Source organism: Dermacentor andersoni, chromosome 11 (assembly GCF_023375885.2).
Source record: "Dermacentor andersoni chromosome 11, qqDerAnde1_hic_scaffold, whole genome shotgun sequence".
Classification (NCBI taxonomy): domain Eukaryota; kingdom Metazoa; phylum Arthropoda; class Arachnida; order Ixodida; family Ixodidae; genus Dermacentor; species Dermacentor andersoni.
Window position 1 is genome coordinate 13,656,256 of NC_092824.1, and position 25,109 is coordinate 13,681,364.

Consider the following 25,109-nt stretch of genomic DNA (forward strand, 5'->3'; position numbering starts at 1 on the left):
AGCTTAAACGGCGTGATCTGTGTCGTTTCTTGCACCGCCGTGTTGTAAGCGAAGGTTACATACAGCAGGACCGCGTCCCACGTCTTGTGCTCGACGTCGACGTACATTGCTAGCATGTCGGCGAGGGTCTTGTTCAGGCGCTCCGTGAGACCATTCGTTTGCGGATGGTAGGCAGTTGTCCTCCTGGGGCTTGTCTGGCTGTATTGCAGAATGGCTTGTGTGAGCTCTGCTGTAAAAGCCGTTCCTCTGTCGGTGATGAGGACTTCTGGGGCCCCATGTTGCAGCAGGATATTCTCGACGAAAAATTTCGCCACTTCGGCTGCGCTGCCTTTTGGTAGAGCTTTAGTTTCAGCGAAGCGGGTGAGATAGTCCGTCGCCACGACGATCCACTTATTCCCGAATTTTGATGTCGGAAACGGCCCCAACAAATTCATCCCAATCTGCTGGTGTGGTCGGCGAGGAGGTTCGATCGGCTGTAGCAATCCTGCTGGCTTTGTCAGTGGTGTCTTGCGTCGCTGACAGTCTCGGCATGTCTTGACGTAACGGACAACGTCGGCGGTCATACGCGGCCAGTAATACCTTTCCTATATCCTCGACAGCGTCTGGGAGAATCCGTAGTGCCCAGCGGATGGATCGTCGTGTAGGGCGTGCAGTACTTCTGGATGCAGCGCTGACGGTACAACAAGAAGGTAGTTGGCACGGACTGGTGAGAAGTTCTTTTTCACGAACAGGTTGTTTTGTAGCGTGAACGAAGACAATCCACGCTTAAATGCCCTAGGGACAACGTCAGTGTGCCCTTCCAAATAGTCGAATAGGGCTTTTAGCTCGGGGTCTCCTCGTTGCTGTTCGGCGAAGTCTTCCGCGCTTATTATGCCAACGAAGGCGTCGTCATCCTCGTCATCTTGCGGCGGCGGGTCAATGGGGGCGCGTGATAGGCAATCAGCATCTGAGTGTTTTCGTCCGGACTTGTATGTTACAGTGATGTCGTATTCTTGTAGTCTGAGGCTCCACCGTGCCAGCTGTCCTGAAGGGTCCTTTAAGTTAGCTAGCCAACACAACGCGTGATGGTCGCTGACCACTTTGAATGGCCTGCCATATAGGTAAGGGCGAAATTTCGCTGTTGCCCAAACGATGGCGAGGCATTCCTTTTCCGTTGTAGAATAATTGCCTTCCGCTTTTGACAACGACCGGCTATCATAAGCTATCACATGTTCATGTCCATCCTTTCTCTGGACTAGGACGGCACCGAGGCCTAGGCTACTGGCGTCAGTGTGTATTTCGGTATCGGCGTGCTCGTCGAAGTGCGCAAGTACGGGCAGCGACTGCATGCGTCGTTTGAGTTCTTGAAATGCGTCGGCCTGCGGCGTTTCCCTATTGAACTCGACGTCACATTTAGTTAGCTGTGTCAGCGGCTCAGCGATGCGTGAAAAGTCCTTGACAAATCGCCTGTAGTAGGCACACATGCCAAGAAATCTATGCACTACCTTCTTGCCGATGGGCTGCGGGAACTTTGCGATGGCAGCTGTCTTCTGCGGGTCGGGGCGGACTCCAGACTTGCTGATGACGTGGCCTAGGAACAGAAGCTCATCGTAAGCGAAGCGACACTTCTCTGGCTTCAGAGTGAGCCCTGATGACTTGATGGCCTCTAGTACTGTTGCAAGCCGCCTAAGGTGATCGTCGAAATTTCCGGCGAAGACAACGACGTCATCCAAGTAAACGAGACAGGTCTGCCACTTCAATCCTGCTAAAACCGCGTCCATCACCCGCTGGAACGTTACAGGCGCCGAGCACAGTCCAAATGGCATAACCTTGAACTCGTAGAGGCCGTCTGGGGTGATGAAGGTGGTCTTTTCGCGATCTCTTTCGTCGACTTCTATTTGCCAATAGCCAGACTTGAGGTTCATCGACGAGAAGTATTTAGCGTTGCAGAGCCGATCCAATGCGTCGTCTATCCGTAGGAGGAGGTATACATCCTTCTTCGTGATTTTGTTCAGACGACGATAATCAACGTAGAAACGTAGGGTTCCGTCCTTTTTCTTCACCAAGACAACAGGGGATGCCCACGGGCTTTTTCACGGCTGGATGATGTCGTCGCGCAGCATTTCGTCGACTTGTTCTCTTATAGCTTCACATTCTCGCGGCAAAACTCGGTAAGAGCTCTGGCGGAGTGGTTGAGCGCACTCCTCGGTGATTATGCGACGCTTGGCGACTGGTGTTTGTCGAATCCTCGATGACGTCGAAAAGCAGCCTTTGTATCGTCGGAGCAGACTTCTGAGCTGCTGTTGCTTAATCACGGGGAGGCAGAGCGGTGCCGGGCTGGGCCGGTGTATGGTCGGCGCTGCAGCGACAGGTAGCGGCCTGGTGACGGCGAACGGGACGGTCGTCGAGGGCTCCACTGAGTAGCAGTGAGGTAGTCGGCGATGTCACGAGGGCGTTCACCTTCCCGAAGGCGCGGTGTGTTGACGGTGAAGCCTCGCAATCCCAGGTCGTGGTATGGGCATCGGCGATACACATGGCCGGCTTCGCCGCAGTGATAGCAGAGCGGGCGGTGGTCGGCGGCTCGCCAAATGTCCGTCTTCGTCACGTAGCTGCGCTGGGCGATGGGTGGGCGTGCTGGCGGCGGACGACGGAATTGCGGCATTACAGGGCCTTGGCGTTGTCGCAAAGGGGGACCTTGACAGCGGGCGGCGGTGGCGTGTGTCATCGCTTGCGGCTGAGTCTGCGGCGATTCAGGGGTTACTCCGAGTTGTTGTTGGAGCTCCTCACTTACGACGTCAGCACTTGAGCGCACTTGAGGCTGTGATGACGGGAACAGCTTTTTTGTAGCTCCTCCCGCACGACCGCTCGGATAGTTTCGCGCAGATCGTTGGTGGCCATGGACTGAATTCCGGTGTAGCTTGTCGAATTCGTGCGGCGGTTGAATTGCCGGTTCCACATTTCCAGTATCTTCTCAATGTTAGTGGCCTCGCGAAGAAACTCGTCGACAGTCTTCGGTGGGCTTCGTACCATACCGGCGAAAAGTTCATCCTTTACACCACGCATCAGTAGCCAGACTTTCTTTTCCTCGGACATTTCCAGGTCGGCGTGGCGGAATAGGCAGCTCATTTCTTCTGTAAAAATCGCGGTGGTCTCATTAGGCAGCTGTACTCGGGTTTCTAGTAATGCTTACGCTCATTCTCGGCGTACGACGCTTGTGAATGTCTGCAAGAAGCCGCTTCGGAAAAGGTCCCAGGTCATTAAGGTGGCTTCTCTGTTCTCGAAGCACGTCCTGGCAGCGTCTTCCAATGCGAAGAAGACATGTTGCAGTTTGTCATCGCTGTTCCAGCTGTTAAATGCAGCGACCCTCCCATACGTCTCTAGCCAGGTTTCCGGGTCCTCGAATGTTGAACTGCGGAACGTTGGAGGCTCCCTGGGCTGCTGCAGCACGATGGGGGACGCTGGAGGTGCCATTGGGGTGGACTTGGTGGCAATCTTCCTGCTCGTCTCAGGTAGAAGTCCATGCTCTGGGGGCAGTCCTTGCAGTCGGCGGCTAGCACGCTGGTCTTGGGCAATGTCGGTTTTGTCCTCGGGCTTGGATCGCGGCTTTGCGGGGGTGTTCGGTACATGAACGCACAAGCACCTCCACCAGATGTCACGTGGTGGTGACGTTGAAGAACACAGTAGCAATACTGTGAACGACAAAACTAACTTTTATTGGGCGAACTTGTGCCCATAAAACAGGCTACACTTATAGCACAACGACAGCGGCGAACACGGTCGGCGATCGTCGAAAATCTGATCAGCGGGGTAAGCGCGTCGGCTTTTATGCATCAGTCGTCGAATGTTCCAGAGTAATCGCTGGGACCCGCCGTGCCTTCCACAACGTTCTACATTATCCGCGTCGCACACACATGCAATCAGATCACACAAGGTTCAGTCACAGCTGATGGAAGCATCGATAACATGCCAGAAACTTCCGATACATGCAGGCGCGTCCTGCGCTGTGCGATAACATTTGTTAGGCGGTGAAACATGTCACCCGATAAAGACAAACAAGTACACGTGTCAATATTGAGCCGCAATCGTCGGCTGACCCTCGCAAGTCATTTGTCAGCTCGTGGCAAAAGTGTGTTTATATGCCTGATTCTGAAAAAAATTACCATTAATTTCATCCACTGTGGCCAAAAGTAACTTTCATGCAACTCTGGCCCTTACCGTGTCTTGCGTTGTGGGGGTTCCACTCTGCGTGCGGCTAGGGCTGAAGGCGAGCTCCGGATCTAGCCCCACGCAGTCGCTTCGTGGTACTCCCAACCCGTAGCGCGGGAATCGCGGCTACGCCGGGTTCGGACGAATAAGGCAACCAGCGGTGTCAACGGTAACAACGTTTATTGCTATTAGCAATAGCGAACACTCGCAGAGGGGCGTCCTCTCCGTAATAGTAATAGATAGGCTGGCCTCGTTGCCCGGGATAGTCAGGCAACGTGGTCACTCACGGGTAGCAGCAGGTACTCCAGTCCAGCAGGTTATGGGTCCGGCCTCAAAGAGAGAGGGTCTCTTCCGGTCGCGCTGTTTTGTACCTTTTTACCTGGGCGAGGGGAATGTCCTCCTCGCCCGTCAGCTGCCTGCCCGCGAGTCGGGGAGGAAGGGCGCGTGCGCGTCGCGAGAGCGGGGGAGAATCGGGAGAGGGCGTAGTGCGCCTCGCCCCTGTCTATGCCGGCTCTCGACGCGACGGCGCGGGGGAAGACGGGCGCGTGTGCTCCCCACAGCGTAAAGTAACTGACGTCACGTATGAAATCGTCCCTCTTGAGCCAACCGTGGCTCAGCATCGCTCCGACGTGGTCCATGTTGCGCGTCTTAAGTTGTATCCCTCGCCCGCCTCCTAACCAGCACCGAGCCGGTGCTTCCGCCGCCGGGGGTCATGTGACACGCTGACGAAGATGTTGTCAGCTTGGTCGGAAGAAGACGACGCTCTGGACTTCGCGCGCTGTCTACTATCTTGTCAGCCGCTACAACTATTGTAAATATCCTGTAAATATACGTCTGACTGTTTTTAACCCTATAACATTTTGCTAAAGCTCAGTCCGTTAAAAGCGAACTTCGTTGCATTAATAAAATAGGTAGCACAAACTAAGGCTGAAATATGGCATATCTGAAAGTCTGTTGTATGCGAGTCCGTTGTAACGAGCATAGACTATATAATGACCACATTTAACAAAACTATTGCCATGATTATAAATGAACTCAACTGTACTGCCGAATGAAAAGTAGGTTGGGTAGTGTTGGTAAATGAGAGAGAGATAAAACTTTATTATGTCCTTGATGGGGTCCTGGGGTGGCGGGGGTTGGAAGGCTAACCTCCACTCCCCCCCTTTCCTCAGGCGGCTCCTTGCTTTCTGGCGGCGTCTTCGGCCATCCGGACAGCCCAGAGCTGCTCCTCTGGGTCCAAGCTGAGCAGCAGTCTCCCACTGCTCGGCCGCAGTCATGATGCGTGTAGTGTTAGTGCGGTAGGTGTTGATGAGTGAGGCTTTGGGGCATTGCCAGATAATGTGATCGAGGTCAGCGCGGGCCTCGCACGCTTTGCAGAGTGGGGAGTTTGCAGTGGGGTAAATGCGGTTGTATAGCACAGGGTTTGGGTAAGTTCGCGTCTGAAGTAGTTGCCAAGTGGTGGATTGAGATTTATTCAGCGTTTTGTGCGCTGCGGGGTAGCATAACCGCTCTCTGCGGAATTTTTACAACCAACCAGTGTTACCACAAGGGAATGACTGATAAGGCAGCGGCAGAAAAGAGATGCAACAACAAAAGCCGCCTTGAAGTTGCCGGACCAGGTTGCATTGGTGTCCGATTTTCGCTCTCCCCTCAGAGGTAGTTCAACTTTACTGGACTTGGCAAATTCTGATAATATTTACTACGCCACAAAACCAAATATGAAAAATCCTTGAAACCCATGATGTCACAGTGATGTGAAACTTTCCTTTCTCTTGTAGTTCAATAGACCTCTTACCACTAAGTAAATGAAAAGAGTTTCAAAGAATGCTTCAATATAATCTGACTGTGTTTTGCTTTGGCATCTCTTTAATAAGGGGACAAGCACACGACCGGCACTTGCCTTGATCTTGACCATGTCCTCGGGACAGCCTTGCATGGCCGACGTCAGCCAGCCCTCGAGGCTCTTGGCGAAATTCCGGATGGCCTGCGTCAAGGAGCCTGCGCACAACCAGGCAAGGGGGTCAGACACGTGGCGGTGAAGGGCACGTAACGCAACAGCACCATCGTTAGTCACGAATAATTAATTAGACGCTCTTGCTCTGTGTAAACTGTGTCCACCCCATGACAGCAAAATTACTTCATTAGGACCAATGTGAGCATGCCTCAAAAACACATCTCCCTAGATGCAGAAATGCACAAAATCTATGAGACACCAGAAGAAGGTATGTGACCTGTTTATTTACAGGGAGAATGGAGCTTCACAGAGTTTGTCAAAATCCTTTACAGCTTAGACTAATTATAGCATGACCACTTACAATGCAGAACCGGCTACAATGCAGCCCTTTCCGACCCCTGTTTATCCTCCCATAGAACTCTTGTTTGTATGCATACCGGTTATACTACAGCCATGCTAAACAAATTATACCAGTAATAGTGTGGCTTCACCACACACAAGTGTGGTAACGAGCATGCTCTTAGACCAAGTGCGCCAGCCGATGAGAGGGTAGAGTGGTGAGTTCAATGTGGGGGAGGAACAATCATGAAATTAAAAAAAAAGAAGAAAGAAAACCGGCTGCAGCGCTTCTCCAGCGCACAGGGGTTGCCTAGGCAACAGAGAAGCCTTTGCTCGGCCACTTATCGCAGTGCACCCTCAATACTGAATGCGTGCCGGAAGTTGCTCTTTGGCTCTTCCCTATGTGTGTGACCACCGCTATGCATGTCATCGTGAAGTGCAGATATTGCATGTGCAACCTTGACTGCTGTCAGTCAAGATTTCACATCAAAAATTATTTTTTACTTTTGGGTAGATTCGGACAAAACTTGCTGAATGGATGTATTTCAATATTCTAATTTATGATATCTTGCTTGGAGGTGAGCTATTAGCTAAACTGTATATGGTGTAATAAAGGGTGACATACAAATATGATGTGGAACCAAGAAAGCGTAAAAAACAGCAAGAACAGCAGCAGGGTTCCCCCATAAGCAAATTTATTTCAGAGCTTTTAGGTCTTATGCCCACATACGAGTTTCTGCTGCTCCCACCAGTATGCACACACGCACACTTTGCAGGTGTTCGAAGTAGCTGGCGCAGATGATCGCCCGAGAAGTCAAACTCCGCTTCACACGAACTGCTGCCAGCCCATGCATGTGATTGCATGCCCAATCTTTATGTAATCGTGTTCAGGTACCACCATATACTCCCGACACTGCTGCCGGCTAGGCCTAATCAGCATGCCTCGTCGGGTTTGGTGCAGTCAATGAAACGCATTGAAGTGGCTGTCCGGTACTTGGAAAACAGAACTGTCTCAGCAACAAAAGTGAGGGCACAGCTAGCACAGGCAACACTCAAATGGTGGCAACTTGGTTCGTGGTGGCCATGTTTTCGACATCGTGCACACGCGCATCATTCCAAGAAATCAAATGAGACACTGTACGGCATATGAAATTTCAGTCACCATTCTATCTTAGTTCTAAAGGCAAATATTAAGTAAAGCTAAAGTGATAGATTAGTGCTCGAGAATCTCTGAGGCATCAATATCACAAACAGAGCCTTAAGAATAGAGAAATTGAGGTAAATGCAGCATATGATTAGACTCCTCCGGCACATTTAGGTACTTGCCCAACGACTAAAGCATGATGACAAAATTCTGTCACAAGCACTCAACTTGCTGCAAAAAAAGAAAAAAAAAACATCTTTCTATTGTATTATAAGGCAAAGTAAAATGCTACTTGTCCAGTTCTATTTTACTTTTAGGAAAAAGAACCAATTGAAATTGCCCTTGACAATGACGCAGGCTGTTGAAACTTTTTGTTTTCACTCGACCCTGCGCCCCGCCCACTTTCGCGTTTTAGTACATTCCTGATCGTGCAGTGCTGCACTGGTTTTGCTGGCTCGCAAAACTCACAAACTGCAAGTAGCAGAGAATTCAACTTCCACGTGATGTCGCGGGAAGCCCGAACAGTCTACACCACTCGACCAAAAAGAAGCTGCAGAGGCGAATCCACCACTCTGTCTTGACTCGGTACCACTGTCTGTTGGGCGCCGTTTTACTTACCGACGGCAGCAAACGGCGGTGATGGTGTATGCAACATCACCACTTCCTCTGTTGGGTGGCGGGAAATTTTAATTTCAAAAAAGGTATTCAGACCCCTCAGATGCACGTTTCTCGTAAACTGTCTTTTCTTGGCACAAAACAGGCATTGTGAGGTTTCTGGAATGGTATTTAAACAGTCCACATCAACTTAGTACTTGCCTTTAGTGACCCTTTAATGGCGCATGGGCCAAATATGACTAAAGAGCACCATGACACAAGATAATGTGTTGTCAATGGTTGTCAATGAATAACATTGACCTGACTATGAGGCACGCCAAAGTCAGGATCTCCGGATCACCATGTTTACTTCAACCTAACGCCCACTTTTCTTCTGATAAAAAGGGTCAGAAAATTGCATGCGCGTTAGAACAGAGTACGACTCTCAATCTGCATTACCTTATCGACATCGGCATTTCAAAATGGCCACCTCGTAAGCGCTTCAAGCCTAGCTGCCGTAGCTTTCTCCATGTGCTGTAGTATGTGTGCTTAGGCAATGCGTCCTTTGGCTTAAGTTAGTGCGCCATCCGTCTTCCCGTTTTCTACGTTTGCTCAATCAGCATCGCAGTGCCGACTGCAAAGACAGGCCGAGTTCATCACGATGCCGAAATTAATAGGAAAGCGATCACGGGAGCGGAGGCGGATGGAAATCAGGCCGCATCACGGGCGTCCTGAGTTCCCGAAACTTGCATGTGGGACTGGTGCAAACAGGAGAGGCGTTCTTAACCGGTGGCTGCTATGTGTGGCGTGGCCACGTGGCCCCTATCTTGAAAGCGATCTGCGGCAGAGACAAGAGTCTATGCATAAAGACGCACCACGCTGTGTTCTCGTCGCTTAGTTTGTGTCAAAGCAAAAGGCCACACAAAGGTAAATCCCCTCGCTCCTGCTACCACACTTCCTCATTCCAGTGTTTAAAGTGTTTCTGCAGTCACTGAGTGAGACGTGTTCATGCTTGAGTGCGTGTGACGCCATGCTTGTTAATTTAGTTAGTAAGCGAATGTTTAAGAGTTTATATGGCTGATAAAACTACTACCCTTACTTTTCATATAGCTGTCTACTAATTTGCTATTGTAATCTATGCTTCGCCTTTTGCGCGAAACTGTGACATTTTTTATTTATTTCAACTTCAGTGCATTGGGAGTAAATCTTTCGCTTTTTCCAAATGAGAGAAAGTTGTATTTCTGAACGAAAGAATGAGGTGCGCGGTACTGCAAAGGACTTTTCTTTCTTTAGGTCACGGCAAACGAGTGCGCATTACAATTGAGGGCATTTTTTTGCCCTTTTTTTCTTGGTCACAAGAACGGGTGCGCGTTACAACTGAGGGCGCGTTAGAATCGAGTAAATGTGGTAATTCTGACCACCTAGGGTTCTGTAATGTGCACTTTAATTTACCATTTAAGGTTAGATGAACAGCGCAAGGATACCAGAGGTGACAGAAGAGAGAACAGAGCGCTGCAACAGAAGCAACAGCACTCTGTTCCCTCTTCTGTCCCCTCTGGTGTCCTTGCACTGTTAATCGAACTTTAAGCAATTTGATCCTGCGCCCTTATTAGACTCGGATAAACATGGTAAGTACATGAGCGTTATTGCACTTGAACCCCATCAAAATTCAGCCGCCGCAACCAGAATTTGATCCTGCACCCTTATTAGACTTGGGTAAACATAGTAAGTACTACATGAGCTTTTTTTGCACTTAAACTCCATCAAGATGCGGCCGCTGCAGCCAGAATTTGATCCCACGCTCTTGTTAGTCTTGGGTAAACATGGTAAATACATGAGCATTTTTGCATTCAAGGGGGAGACACGGCTTTTGCATCGTGAAAAATGGCCAGAAAGTTGAATTTTTTATACCGTATTTACTTGCATAATGATCGCACTTTTTTGTCAGAAAAATTGACGCAAAAACATGGGTGCGATCATTATGCGTTAAATTTCCCGCGAAAAGAAAAAAAATTTTTTCGTCCCACATTTGCTGCGGGACACCAAAACAAAAATGGTCGCCGGCGGAGCAAGCCGAACGCGCCGAACGCAATTTTTTTTTCTTCTCGTGAGTACATTACATGCATTGAAAGAGTTTCTTCCGTATCAGTAATGAATAATATTGTTAATATCGGCATGTTTGCGGCAATAACTTAGCCATGTCCACGTTGAGGGGACAGAAACATATGGCCGTGCTTAGCTGCCAATGGTATAGAAACACATGGCCGGCATGCTACGGAAACTGCGGCATCTGTCTTCGCTACTATGCTAATATGGCATGTTTCCGCTAAGGGTGGGTGAATATCTTAGCTATGCTACAAGTGTCGGCGTATGAATAGGGCACACTTCTAACGTATCATTGTAAACGTGGCTACTATCGTTGCCGCTCGCGATTTGTTGCCTGTTCATGAGTGCAGACGAGAAGAATCGAAAGGCGCCCTTTATGTTGTTGTTGACCAAAACCAACATGAAGCCTACATATATGAAAGGCAAATTTGGTTGTACCTCTTTTTCTCATGGAAGTGCGGAAAGTGATGAATGTAATGAAATGAGGCATCTACTTAAGAATGTCTGGTGCGTGCAGACCGCTTGGTTTGTCTTGAAGAGTCGTTCGCATAGCATTCGACAGATGGTAAGCGTGATCAGTATTAGCTAGACTTGGCACACAACATATCGCTGCAGCAAGTTCGGGGTGTGATCATTGAACGGGAAATAAAAAAATATTGAATTTTGCCAACAAAATTCAGGGGTGCGATCATTTCGCGAGTGCGACCATTATGCGAGTAAATACGGTAATCACATTTTCAATTTCTATTACTCTTTGTCTATCTGATTCCAAAATATCATCACTGTAAACCACGTAGAAGTGCTCTAAAAAATTACTTTTATCAGCCAAGGTGGTGAAAAATTTCACGGAAATGAAGAAAAAACAGCATTTTTCAAGCAACAATATCTCCAGAACGGCGCAACCGAGTGCTGCCATCTTGGTCTCATTGGAGAGCGTATTTCTCCGTCTTCAAATCTGACGCTTCAGCTACCGCTTCCATACAAAAACAAGCATAGAAAAAGCAAATGATTGAAGGTCATGCTGGAGTCTGCAATTGACCCCGCCCGCCAGATGACTCCAGCGCGGTTCACCATTGGTCCGGCGCTCGCGTCGTCTGCTCGGCTCTTTGCACCTCGCGAGTCTGGACTGGAAGTCTCCACTCGCTGTAATCTCGACATGTCAAAATGGCCGCTGCACGGATATGGCTGTAGCGTGGCCGATCCCTACAGTTGTGGACGTCTCAGACCCGCGGCTAAGCATACGGAGCATTGGCGCGACGTGAACATCGCAACCGAGATTCCGGACACACGGCTAAGCCTTTCAGCGCTTGGTGTTTCGGAATTCGTGACCAAACACATCTCGCACGCAATCCTCGAACCCGCTGCGAAGCATTTCACGCATAGGAGTCTCCAACTCGGCGATCAAGCACATCATGCGCAGACATCTCGGACCCTTGCCTAAGCACTTTGTGCATCGGCGCCTCCGACTGCGTGACTACGTACATCGAGTGTCGACTCTTCGAGCCTGCGTCTAGGCATTTTGTGCATCGGCACCTCGAACTGCTCGACTAAGCACATCAAGTGTCGACTCCTCAAGCCTGCGACTAGGCCTTTCGCGCATCGGCACCTCGGACTGTGTGGCTAGGTACTTCGCATGTCGGCACCTCGAACTGTGCAAATCAAAGGGCAGAGACCCAAAAAGTCACCTGTAAGCAAATACAGCAAAAACTACAATCGTGGTGCATTTTGTGAGATGTGAACTGCTCCAAGGACTTTGAGAGACGTTTTCTCAAAAGTGTGTTTTGGGCATTCTGTGTTGTCTGTGGAAAGGGTAGCATTGGAATGCCTGGACCAATTTTCATTCTGTTTGTGTTTATGTATTCCCTGAAGTGTGCTTGAGCGTATGACAGTCTTCAATATCTTGCTGAAGGCTAAGTTTTTTTTCTGCATGCTAATTTGTGAATGACCAGTTCTGCTACAATTAGTAAAAGTGAACATGATCTGTGTAAAAAAAAAAATAAAGCAGTTAAAAATTTTTTGGAACTTTTGTACCCTGTAGTGCTCTTTTGGGCAAAGATTAAAACTACAGGTAGCTCCCTGGCATGTTTCATTACAGTGCCAGGTTTTCCACAAGCGGTACACATGTAACATTTTGTAACTTGAAAACTAGTTAAGGTATCGTAATGAAACTGCATATTTCTTTATTTCAGACACTTTTGAGTGTGGGTGCCAAATTTCGTTGCTCTAGATCAAAGAACAAAAGAGTTAGCTCTGATCACCACTTCCCCCCTTAAACCCTATCAAAATGCAGTTGCTGGAATTTGATCCCGTGCTCTTATTAGACTTGGGTAAACATGGTAAGTACATGAGCGTTTTTGCATTTAAACCCTATCAAAATGCAGCCGCCACAGCCAGAATTTGATCCTGCGCCCTTGGGCTTAGCATCGCCATAGGCACTATTTATTTATTCACATTACCTTACAGGCCCATTGAAGGGCATTGAGTAAGGGGGGCAACAGTAATTACATGACAAAAATAGCAAAGTGCAACATCGTTATACAACATTAATACGCAACGAATTCTGGTTATCACGGAATGTTCCACGATTGGAGATGGATGCAATGTGATCTGGGAGACTGTTCCAATGTGCAATAGCTCTTGGTGGTGGTGATAAGTTAAATGCCCACGTTTGACCATGAATGCGCATGAAACTAAGTGCATTGTGAATTCGACGAGATGTGTACACAGGAGCATGAAGCAACCCCCCCCCCCCCCCCAAACAGTGAAAGTTATTACAATAAATGTACCTGTGAAACAGACATGAAAAAGCAATGACGCAGCGATCTTCTAATGACTGAAATGCAAGATCTTCTTTTATTCGGGTAATGCTCGAATGATAGTCGTAGTTGCCAGAGATGAATCTGGCTGCCCTATTCTGAATGGCTTCCAACATATGAATTAGATAATCTTGATATGACGACCATGTGGATGAAGCATATTCTAGTTGTGGGCGAACATAAGTAAGATATGCCAGCTTTCGTACATTAGAAGGTGTGTTACGCAAGTTTCTACGCAGGTAGCCGAGAGATTGAGGAGCGTTGGAAGAGACAGTTGCTACACGCGTTGTCCATGACAAGTCCGATGAAAGACAGATGCCAAGATATTTGTACGATGGAGCAGCGAAATTATGCAATTATTAATCGAATAGTGGAACACTGAGTTAGTACGCTTTCGACTAAACGAGATTAACTTGCATTTAGAGGCGTTAAGGGGCATCTGCCAAGTTACGCACCATCTATAGCTTTGGTCAAGGTCATTTTGGAGAGTAAGATGATCATCAAAACATTTAATATTGCGGTATATGACGCAATCGTCAGTGAACAACCTAACAGAGGATGAAAGGTTAGTGGGCAAGTCGTTGATGTATATTAAAAAGAGTAATGAACCTAGCACACTGCCTTGGGGGACACCGGATGTGACGTTGCAAAAGTTAGACGAAATGTCGTTGACCAATGTTAATTGCCGACGCGAAGACAAGAAGTTGTGTAGCCAAGAGAGTATTAATGAATTAATGAAAAGGGCAGACAATTTGGAAATCAAACGGCAATAAGGTACAGTATGAAATGCCTCAGCAAAATCAAGAACAAGGCAATCGGTTTGATCGTTAGGGTTCATGTTAAAGTGAAGGTCAGTCATGAATTCAAACAACTGAGTGTCACATGAGTAGCCTTTTCTGAAGCCATGCTGACTAGAGAAAGAAAAGTTATTTGATTCAAGGCGACCGTAGGTATGAAAAGCTATAATATGTTCAAGTAATTTACAGCATATGCATGTTAGTGAAATGGGTCGATAATTACAGGGCGACTGCTTGTCACTGGATTTAAATAGGGGAACTACCTTACCATTCTTCCAGTCCTTAGGCAGCTCACCTGATAATACAGACTGGTTAAAGAGGAGACACAGAAAGCGACTGTAAATATTAGTAGTATTCTTCAGTATTTTAGAGTTTATGTGATTAATGCCAGATGATGTAGAAACTTTAAGATTCGTGATGAGGTTCGCAACACCTTCGGCAGTGATGGTGATTGGAGCCATGAAAGGGAAGGGTTGTTCAGGAGCAAATGGCACATTGGAACAACCTTCTTGGGTAAAAACAGACTCAAAATATGCATTGAAAGCAACCGCAAAATCTTTATCAGAAAGCGGAGATTGTTTTGAATTGTGTATTGTAATGTGATTAGTAGACTTATGTGGAGAAATTATTTGCCAGAATATTTTAGGATTATTTCTAATAAGTGATGGCAAGTCCCGCGAATAATATTTCTTCGTGGCTGCGCCTAATGCTTTACAGTAAACTTGTAAGCAATCCTTGTACTTATCCTAGTAGGAGGCAGCATTCTTACGTGTTGAAGTATTGTAGAAATGTTTCTTTTTATTTTGTAATGTTCTAAGTTTAGTAAACCAAGGGTTAGTTTCATTTATTTATTCACATTACCTTACAGGCCTGATTCAAGGGCACTGTGTTTACACTTGCACTACACAACCAAGGTGAGTTCCAGACATCATAACACATCATTAAGCCTTTATGTTAAAGCCAGCAGTCACCTCTGAAAATGAATGAATGAATGAATGAATGAATGAATGAATGAATGAATGAATGAATGAATGAAATACACGCCTCCTGTTTACTGAAGCCGAAACTGGTTAAAAGGAGAGTCGCAGTTAATTATTTAGGATGGTATGATGGTTGCCAGTATATTTTCTTGGATATAGTGGATTCTGACTTGATTTCACAAAAGAGAGACAGACAGAGAGAGAGAGAAGAAAAAAAAAGGAAACCGTTGGCACTCTTTGGGATGCACTTCCCCCGTATGTTGTCACAACTCACTGGGGATGGGCCGTAGCACGTCGGGGATGAGGACATCCACCAGGTTCTGGTAGAACTGGTAGTCGGCACGCTGCACAAACTTCTGCACAGCCTCACACTTGCACAGCAGGTGTAGCTTCGACTGGCTCAGCCCTTTGTCCTGCTCCCTGCAAGGGGGGCACACAGTTGAGCTGCCACCACACTCCACATTTTCATTCGTGTCATTGTCTCAATCCCCTTACAATACTGACCGATTGAGCGATGTAGATTACTACATCAATAAAAACACATACACATAAATAAATAAATAAATATAGATAGCAGGCAATGCTATGAAGACTAAAGAGACCACTGACTGCTCGCATTCGAAACAAAAAATGTAATTGAGCATCATATATGACAGGAAGGTAGAGAGGTATGCGCCATGCAATTCCAGAAACAATGTCTCATACTTTCAAGTCACAAAATCTGACACCGTTATTACACGGAAGGCTCTGCAGATGCCGCCAAATGTGCAAAGTGGCATGTTTCTGCTACCAACAGCAGCAGCAGTGCACTGTTTGCACTCACGATCAAAACAAGGTACGTCACATATTGGGAGCACAAATGTGCACAAATACACGATTTGATATAACCCTTCGTTAGTGCAGGTATCATTACATAGAAAGCATCACAGATCAAAAACAAGTGCAGTGCGAAATGCACAGAGTAAGGCTTCTAGAACACACTACTTGCAGAGCATCTGCAGCATTCCCTGCAAAGTACAAGGCAGAGTATTGTCACGTTGTAGTGATGGTGAAGAAAGATGCAGTATTAAAACTGAGTAACGAATTGAACTCTTTGCTGGGCGAAACTGCGCACAGCAGAACAAGTAACACTCAGCACAATGATAGCGGCGAGCACATTCGTTGATTGTCGAAAATCTGGATTGGTGGGTCCAGTGCGTCAGCTATTTATACATGACTCCTCGAAGGTACCAGTGTAATCCCGGTGCCCGCGTGCCTTCCAGAAAGTACAACACTATTCAAGTGGCGCATAAAATCTCATTACACAAGGTGTAGCAACAATGCAGGCAACAGATAGAATCAACGATAACATTAGAGAAAGTTCCGATTCAGCCTTGTCCTAAGCCATAACTTAAGCTGTTAGCATGTGAAATGCAGTTACAGAAGAACGATGAACAAATAAGCAATGTACGCATGTCAGTGTAATGCCTACGAAAACTGCAAGCAGGGCGTGGTTCAGCCAGCATGGAAACAGTACATGGATTTGCCTGAACTTTGTCCTTCTGGTTCTGAATGGCTTTGTGACTTGGCAACTTCCCATTTTAAGCAAAGTATTGCATTATAAATTAGGGGTGTGCAAATACTGAGTAGCTGATTTGGAAAGAAATAGGAAAGTTACAGTGACGTTTTACTTCGTGAATGCGGGTTACGTGCAGGCGTATGTACACTGCAAACATGCACAGCAAGCATCATTGAAGCACAAACGGAAAGGGCACGAACACGATTGTGGACCCTACATTGATTTGGACGGTGCAGCACCTGGTGTGCCACAGGGAAATCGCTTATTGTTGCACTTGCATTCCCATGGGCCCAAAGTTTCGTTATTTTAATATTGAATAATGGCCTTCGCCGGATAAGCCCACAGGAAAGATTTATGTACTTCGTATCCTGTTTCTGTGCTGTCACGCATTGCTGTTACCGTATGTGCCTCCCCGATTCATCTCCTGTCCTCTGTAAATACTGCGAGGATTCTGCGTGCTCTGAAAGACTTTTGTATGCTCTATGTGTTCGGTGTCACAATTATACAGTGCGGTCATAATGTTTTTATATAAACAACTTGTAACCACCTGCCTCAGATTGTCTTTTTTTAAAGGCCCCCTCACCAGGTCTGGCCATTTTGAGTTGACAAGCACAGTGCGTACAATGCATGGTAATGATCGTGTCTGCTAAGCATTACATCTCTGCACACCATGAAAAAGCTTACATTTCAAACCAAACACCATTTGCCCTTCTCCTCGTGGGTGCCACGCTCCCACCCAGAGAGTCAATGTACAGTAAAACCTTGTTAAATTGCACTCGCTTAAACAGTAGTTTCGTTTGAAAAGTAGTAAAGTCAAATCCCCGACTCAGCGGGCATTGAACATAATGTGTTTTGTATCCGCATAAACCGTACCAGTTTATTGCGTACGTATCAGTTAACACGTAGCGTTTACACTTTTCGGTGTGAAATCACGGCGGCATGGCGGCCTGGCAGAATGAGCCTCAGAGATCGAAACGGCCTCTGAGGCTTGGAATGCAGAGCATGCTTGGAAGAGTGAAGCCACATCAACATCAACATCATTTCAACGCAGTGCCAGAGTCGGAGAGTGTTGTGGCGTCGTGCAAGCTAGGACAGAAACCAGGTGCTCAGCATAGAAGAAAAAATCAAACGCGGCATGAAGAGGCCGCGTTTGATTTTCACTGGCATGTGAAAGGGATCTACCGTTAACTACAGTATGTGGCATTTGGAATGCGAAGTCGCCTGGCACTGCTGCTGTGACCGCTAAAATATGTTGGCTACAAAGTTAGACTTTTCGAGGTTAGACTTTTTGCTGTCGTTGCCTCTGTTATTGCCCAAGTGTCACCTAATGAAAGTGATGAGAGAGAGAGAAATTATGCATAGAAAGGCAGGGAGGTTAACAAGAGGTAGTTTTGGTTGGCTACCCTGCACAGGGAAAGGGTTAAGAGGGATAAAAAGAGAAAGAGAGCGGAAAGGGGAGATAGAGAGAGAGAGAGACAGACAAGCACAAACCAACCGCATACACTAGGGAGCAGTAGGGGGCAGCATTCTTAAGGTCTATCGTGAAGCCTTGTAGACCGCAGGAACCTTATAACACTAGTGAGACCTTCAGCGCGGATGCCCTTGGGAGCAGCACTGACCTAAATAAAGCTTTTATTTCTGACAGCGGACGATTGTCCAATTGGTCCAGCAATCTGCACGTCACTTCTCTCTGGGCACTATATTGCAGACAAACACAGATAATGTGTGCGAGTGTCTCATCGCTGCTGCATGTGTTGCACATGGGGCTGTTGGCCATTTCAATAAGGAAAGCATACGAGTTTGTAAATGCAATGCCTAGCCACAGATGGTACAACATGGTTCGTTCATGTCGTGTTAACCCACGCGGTACATGCATCCATATATCCGGAGACAACAAACGCAAAGAACACGTGGTGAAAGCGTCCGAATCCCACAGGGGCATAGTACATTCACGGGACATCAATTGCAGCCCAGCCGCAGCGTCCGTTCGCGAAAGCGGAACCAAGACAACTTGACGGTTTTCATGTGCAGATGGGGCGGCTTCGTCTGCGTGATCATTTCCATTGATGTCCCTTATCATGACTGCAATGGTATGCATGAGGACGACCCGGAAAGCGAAAGTGCGGGCAATTCAGGCCTGACACTGGCAGAAGCTGCGCGTTACGTCAGCCTCATGCAGGTTTTTCCAAGAAAAGGGAGCTGGCAGAAAAGCTGGCTCATAGCTTAAGTGAGTCTGAGGCCGCCATCGTCGCTGTTAGCCCGCCGGGGCATCAAACGGAAATAACCAAGTTCGCGCGAAGTGAACAAATACTGCATGTTTTCTGCCCTTTAATCGCATTCTCTTGTAGTTCCGTTTTTGACAGGTAAGTGGGCGATCTCACGCTATTTATGTTAAGTAGTACTACTGTTTAGTGGATACTTTTTCCGAGCTCCGGCCAACCACGGTTTAACAAGGTTTCACTGTACATACACAGGTGCACCTATGTACATGGCAATGCTGTGACGTGGCTCATGGTGGCACGCGACTGAGAATTATTCAGGGCAAGAGCAGTTATTTGTTCGATCTGTTGCTTCAATAGACCAGCTCAAGTTTAGAGAAATGGTAAAACCTACAAACCAAGTGTCTGCGTGTCTTTGTTTTACTTCGTACCATAGCGAGCGAAATCGTGTGCTGCCGAAATTACACAAATGCAACAGCTCGCGTGAGAGACCGTCAGTGGAAAAAAAAAAAGCAGGCGGGGCCCGTGACGTGTGCATCATGCGATCCACCAGCTCCAGTACAGGAGAACGCAGGGAAGGTATTTCGCCTGTGGAGGCTAGACGGGGCAAGCGAAGAGAGCGTTACGTTGGCGGCGACGCTCACCTCCTGAAATCTTGGGTTTGCGGTGCTGAAATATTTATATCTCGGCTATTAATGAATGAATTTGAAAAATTCTCATGGTATAACATTCCCTAGAGGGGACGTAACAACTTTCAGCATATGACTTAAAAGCACTTCCTGTTGGGCTAGTTGGTAGCTGTTCATTATAAAATATAAAGGCACCAAAAAACGGACACACACAACAGAAGAGACAGACAAGAGGCACCCTGTCCCATTCTCTTCCCTTGTGTGTGTGTACGTTTTTTGGCATCTTTATATTTTATAATGTTTCAGCATATGACCAAAATTTGCTATGTGGCCTGGTGAGGGGCCCTTTAACTAAGCTTAAAAACCTGCAATGAAACGCCTACTTCTTAGGGCTTAAAAATTTGGCCAACGTACTGCTGAGCAATTTATTAGTAGCTTAATTGCAATTAAATTTTCGACCAGCTCTTCTGTTCAATTGCACAAAAAAATTCCCTTGGCATTTCAAACTGCTTGTGAACACCTGAGGATATATTATGAAGCAAGTCGTCTACTCAGGAGCGAGCTAGGTATCCAGGAAGGCAATGATTACTGTTCATAAATAGCACACTGCAAAATATTGCAATAAACATTGCAAGGCTGCGCTCACAGAGAACAGGAGAAAGAAATCGGGTGCTTTTTCAAACGCTTAGTTGCGTAACATTTGTAAGTCTCATTTTAATTATAGGCTTATACTCCAACTTATATGAGTTGTCTTTCCTGGCAACTCTAAAAAAAGAAACAAGAATGTAGAAATGGTCGAGGATAAAATAGCACAATACATTCAGGTGATCTGGGAAACGTTACCATTTTTTACAAAGGGTTCTTTGTTTTGCTGGTGTATCTTGCTGACTTTTGTGCAATGTGTTCAAGTTTCTGCAGTGTAGTAGCGTACACCGACTGGTAAAGCATTGTAAAGAATAAAATAGCACAATACACAGGATAGCGCAGGATAGAGAGCAAGACGAAACAACCCGAGCCCAGCGCCAGACGCTGGCGTAAAAATAAAGGTTTTTTCTCTCTCTCTCTCTCTCTCTCTGCAAGAATTCATGAAAGAACAACGTTGTGGTAACAACATGCCAGCAAAATAAACGGACCTTCATAAAAAATGGTGACGTTTTCCAGATCACCTCAATGTATAAATATCTGCTTAGTGGAGATAAAATGACTGTGACAAGCAAACAAAGCTGCGTGCTACCTCGAAATCTGAACAAGCTTGCTTGCCATCATGAATGTTTAATATTTCAAATCGATATAACCATGCAGACTTGATGGTAAAAACGAAGTTCTAATCCTGAAATTATTATTTTGCTACATTTTTGGAAGTTACGCCATAAAGTGAATGCAACTCTCTGAAATAAGCAATTATATAAAGAAAAGGACATTTATTATTTAGCATAAATGTTTTAGTCGCCGCCCAGTATTGTTACTCATGTTTATAAATTTACTTTCATTAATATTCATTATATTTTTTATTGTCTGGCCCAAGACACCACTACTGGTGGTGTCTTGGGCCAGACACCACCAAAATTCGGCCCTCTAGGCAAAATGTTTGGGCATCCCAGGGCTAGATAGCCATCGACACCCGACGACACAGCTCCAATTATGCCTAACGGGCTAGGCAGCGTGTTTGTGAGAAAAACTAATCTCGGCCACTGTGTTAATGAACTGCAAGCCGTCGTGAAAATTTTGTCACTGATGTGTTCCTACAGGCAGCTCATGGTCGCTCGATCAAGCGCAGAGATTATGCTGATGGCTGCTGAAGCGTTGTTTAGTTTCGCAGTCAACCAGCCAGCAACTACCGTGAGCCCATGTGTTAAGTTCATCCGTGTGCTTAAGCTCCCACGTGGACAGAAAGCTCCGAACTGCGCGAATCTGCGTGCACGAACACTGAACATGCGTTTCCAATACGCTATTTGTGCCTTCCGGCGGCTAATCAGCCCTATTTTCGCACATGCTTTCGTGCTTTTTATACATGCTGCTTTTGTTGTTCCTTCTGTCTGCCTTGCATTAATCGTTCCAATCGGTCCCGTCAACCTGGGCGAACCTTGTACCGATAGAGATTGCGAGCGTACGTCAAGGCTCTGACCACAACAGAGTCTTTCATCGAATATATTGAATATTCAAACATTCACTATTCAATCTGAAATCAAATATTTGAATACATGCACACCCCTACTATGAAAAACAACAATTCGCAACAGTTATGCAGGTGTGCCCAGACCGCTGACTCGCTGTGCATAGAAAATTACGAGTGCTTGGAAATTTAGAAAGCTAGGGTTATCAATAAGCAGTGCCTCAAGAATGTCTGAAGCCACAAGCATTAAAAGCATTCATGTTCTACCTATCATGCTAACGATATTCACGGTAGCAGTGCACAGGAAACAATAGGACACTGGGGCATGGGCACGGCATCGTGCATTGTTCCCTTTGCACTGCTACCATGGATATATTCCAACTCACTTGGACTATCATCCTTCTACAATTCATTCTGGGGCCAATGGGAAAACAGTGCTGATGAAAACAAGGCCTTGTGAGGTACAGATTAGAAAAGATTCCAGCGTCTATAGGAATTGCCTATCCTACTGAAGCTGTCTTCCGCAAAAAACTTGTCCGATCTGAATTCTTTCTCTGAAAGGGATCTGCAACAGGAGGACTGGTTAAACATCTATGCAAAAACCAGTTAACTTTGGCTTGCTCTGAACACGTGATAGGGATGCAACTGGGAAAGTAAGTTTAACAACTTGGACTTCTCAACTAGACCAAAGACTATGTATGCACCAAAGATAGACACACTATATTTATTTTATTTATTTGCAATACTGCTAGTCTCAGTGAGACCAAAGCAGGGGGGCACAGTTTTACAAAAAGAAACAAACAGGTCATCATACATGGTACAGCAAAAGAAAGAAAGGAAAGAGAAAAAGCTTCCTTAACTACTGTAGAAATCACCAATGACGATGTGAAGTACAATACTTTTGGTTGGTACAACAATATGGCCATAACAATATAACAATATAGTTGGTATAACAATATAGTATTACTAGAATTTATATAAAAATTAGCGATAAATGACCCATGTAAGATTGCAGAAGCTATAAAGCTAACATAACCGCGCAGAAGTGGCCAGTTTGTGGGTTGAAATGCAGACGTTCCACGCGCAGAAGTAAGTATTACAGTTTAGTAATACTTACGAGAATATATATATATATATATATATATATATATATACATATGTATATATAATGAGAATATAAGGAATATTATTAATATAATGAGAACCTAGCACTCCAAAAGAAATGTGTTAAGTGCTCTTGGCTTGGAGCAGCTCATGAGGTGCAGGCACATGCTTCTACTGAAGTTTGTACGGAACAGTTTGTATTTACTTGTGCTCGGCCCGTACTCATTTTTCTTCATTTTTTACTGGGTGGGTGCCTTAGACAAGACAGGCTCATGGCTACTCACTGAAGTCTGAAACTACATTTCGACTGCTACACAAAATAATGCAACCACTGGTGACCGACTATTGCCGACCGATTTTTCGAGCATGGTGCCTGGAAAATGTCCATATAATCAAGCAGTCCGCAAAAATGAACTACAATGGTAAAATCGATTTTGTTGTTTTTCAAAGTGCCAGCACAGCAGGAGATTCTGTTGCATGACTTTGCTCTGTGTTAAACTGGTTTAAAATAAAATTTACTTTAAGTTTCATGATGAACAAGAACGTGGGTGCACGTCTTGCTTGGTCCACCTATCGCCCACCCCAACGTGTGTCATGGGTCACCGTGAAGTGCAGATAGCGTGTATGCAGTTTTGACTTTTGTGACACTGTCAGTTTACGCTGCGTTGTGGAAATTCAGTTTGTGGCTTTATTGGCTTCATGCCCACATGCGAGCTTATGCCGTTTTGTCCAGCATGTGCACGCAACCAACTGACCGCCCGCAACTGCGCTATGCATGTGGACGTCAGTCCAGCCCGTGCGCACCATCTCATGCCCGATCGTCAATGTGGTCAACTGGTAAAAACATTTCAAGGGTGAACTTCCCGCAACGGCTTGCCACCCATTGGCTAGGCCCAACTAGCGTCATTTTGTCATAATCGGTGACCAAAGTTGCAGTTTCATCGTTTGGTGGCACGTGCAGGATATGGTGATGACAATGCAATCATCCACAGGACAACTAGTGACATCTAGTACCAACCTGCAAAAATTAACCGGCACTTGGGTGTGCGCGTAATGCTTAGTGAACTATGTTACATGAGGGTCCAACATGAGGGCAGGTTACAAATGAGTAAGTACAGTATTTCGTAAACTATGACTTATACTTGTTTCTACAAATTTATGCGTCATTGTACAGTGATCACTTGCCTGAATTCAGGGATTCTCTTGTAGAACAAACTCGTTCGCATATTCTTTTGATCTTATGCCTACAGAAGAGCGTAACTGACTGCCTAAAGAAGTTGTATCTATATTATGTCCAGTGAGCTATTTGCGTCATCACTGTAATGTTACTCAAGTGTTTTTCAGCTATTTGTCGCAATGCTTCGATTGCTTGTCCAACATGCGTTGATCAGTCATGTCTTCCTCCATCCACTGGAATGGGGCTTCTGTCTCTTTATAGCATTGCAGGTAAAGAGAAAAATAAATGCATAAATAAAGTGCACGTGCCCCGAGGGAAAAGGCATGCTCAACGTACCCACAGTCATTGCCGGCACCTCCCCACAGGTCTTGCCATAGGGACTCAACCGTTGAAAAGTGCAGGTTCATCACAGCCTCCAAGAAGGCCTGCACACAGCCATAAAATCTTGTGAGAAGTCTATCCATCACAAGGATCCTCTTGACAGCCCACCGCAAGTCACTAGTATTAACTACTAAGCAGATGCACTAATCAGTTTAAGCTGGCAAAGCAGGTGTTTTTACGTCCCTTTTAGATCATTTGGCAGGGTTAGGTTGATTATCACAAGAGAAAATGAAGGTAAATGTTGGAAACTGTATTTTCCAGCTACAAACCCAATAATGCTATTGTTAAATGTGTTGATTATTTTTAAAAAGCTTTTGTCTCTTTTTTGCATTTTGGTGCAATCTGCATTGTATATCTTTACCACGTGTCCATCATAAACCTTCAGTTGAAAGACTGCACTTGTGATCGTCTTTTCTTTTCCATCCGCGTCTTTCTGTTGTGTCGACACATCAAAAGCTGAGACAGCACCACGAGGGTGCCAAAGACGGCCAACTTGCATCGCAGTGGTCCTGGTACAGGCGCCGGAATGCCTCGATATCCTTTTTGGCGAGCCCTTCTGGGAGGGGTCCGCCACCGAAGTCCACCTCGGCCAGCACGGGAACGGCCGCAGACGCGTCGCCCAGGAACTGCAGGTGCTGCTGAGCAGACGAGGGCTGCTGTGCTGCGACGGGTGGCGCCGCACTGGTGGCAGCCCCTGGCGCGTCGGCCGCCTGCCCTTGGCTCGGAACGGCCGCACCCCCTCCTCCTCCTCCTCCTGCCCCAGTGCCGGACTCTGGGGTGTCGGACAGGCCGGACTTGGTTCCGCTCAGCCGGAATCTGGACGGGGCAGTACACATCGCCGTCATCCTTACGGCCGAGGTCAGACCCTTAAGGGGAAGCCTTAGCTCAGGGTCTCCTACTAAAATACACAGGAAGACACAAGTAGTTTTTCTTGGCAACTCCTGCAGTAAATTATGATTTCTGCTGCATCTAAAAGAAAGAGCTAAAATGTAGAGACTGCAAGATGGAGATGT

At 46.4% G+C, this 25,109-nt stretch overlaps 1 protein-coding gene across 2 annotated transcripts in view; it reads right to left on the minus strand.

Annotated features, from left to right (window-relative positions):
* Positions 1-25,109, minus strand: part of LOC126517908 (DNA-binding protein RFX2-like) — a 144,563-nt gene that overhangs the window by 36,291 nt on the left and 83,163 nt on the right. For both annotated transcript variants that reach the window (XM_050167737.2, XM_050167732.2), the window contains 4 exons: positions 24,594-24,912; positions 24,052-24,140; positions 15,190-15,335; positions 6,086-6,183 (listed from right to left, as the gene is read on the minus strand). In XM_050167737.2, the coding sequence (XP_050023694.1) occupies positions 6,086-6,183; positions 15,190-15,335; positions 24,052-24,140; positions 24,594-24,912 (652 nt within the window). The remainder of the gene's footprint in view (positions 1-6,085; positions 6,184-15,189; positions 15,336-24,051; positions 24,141-24,593; positions 24,913-25,109) is intronic.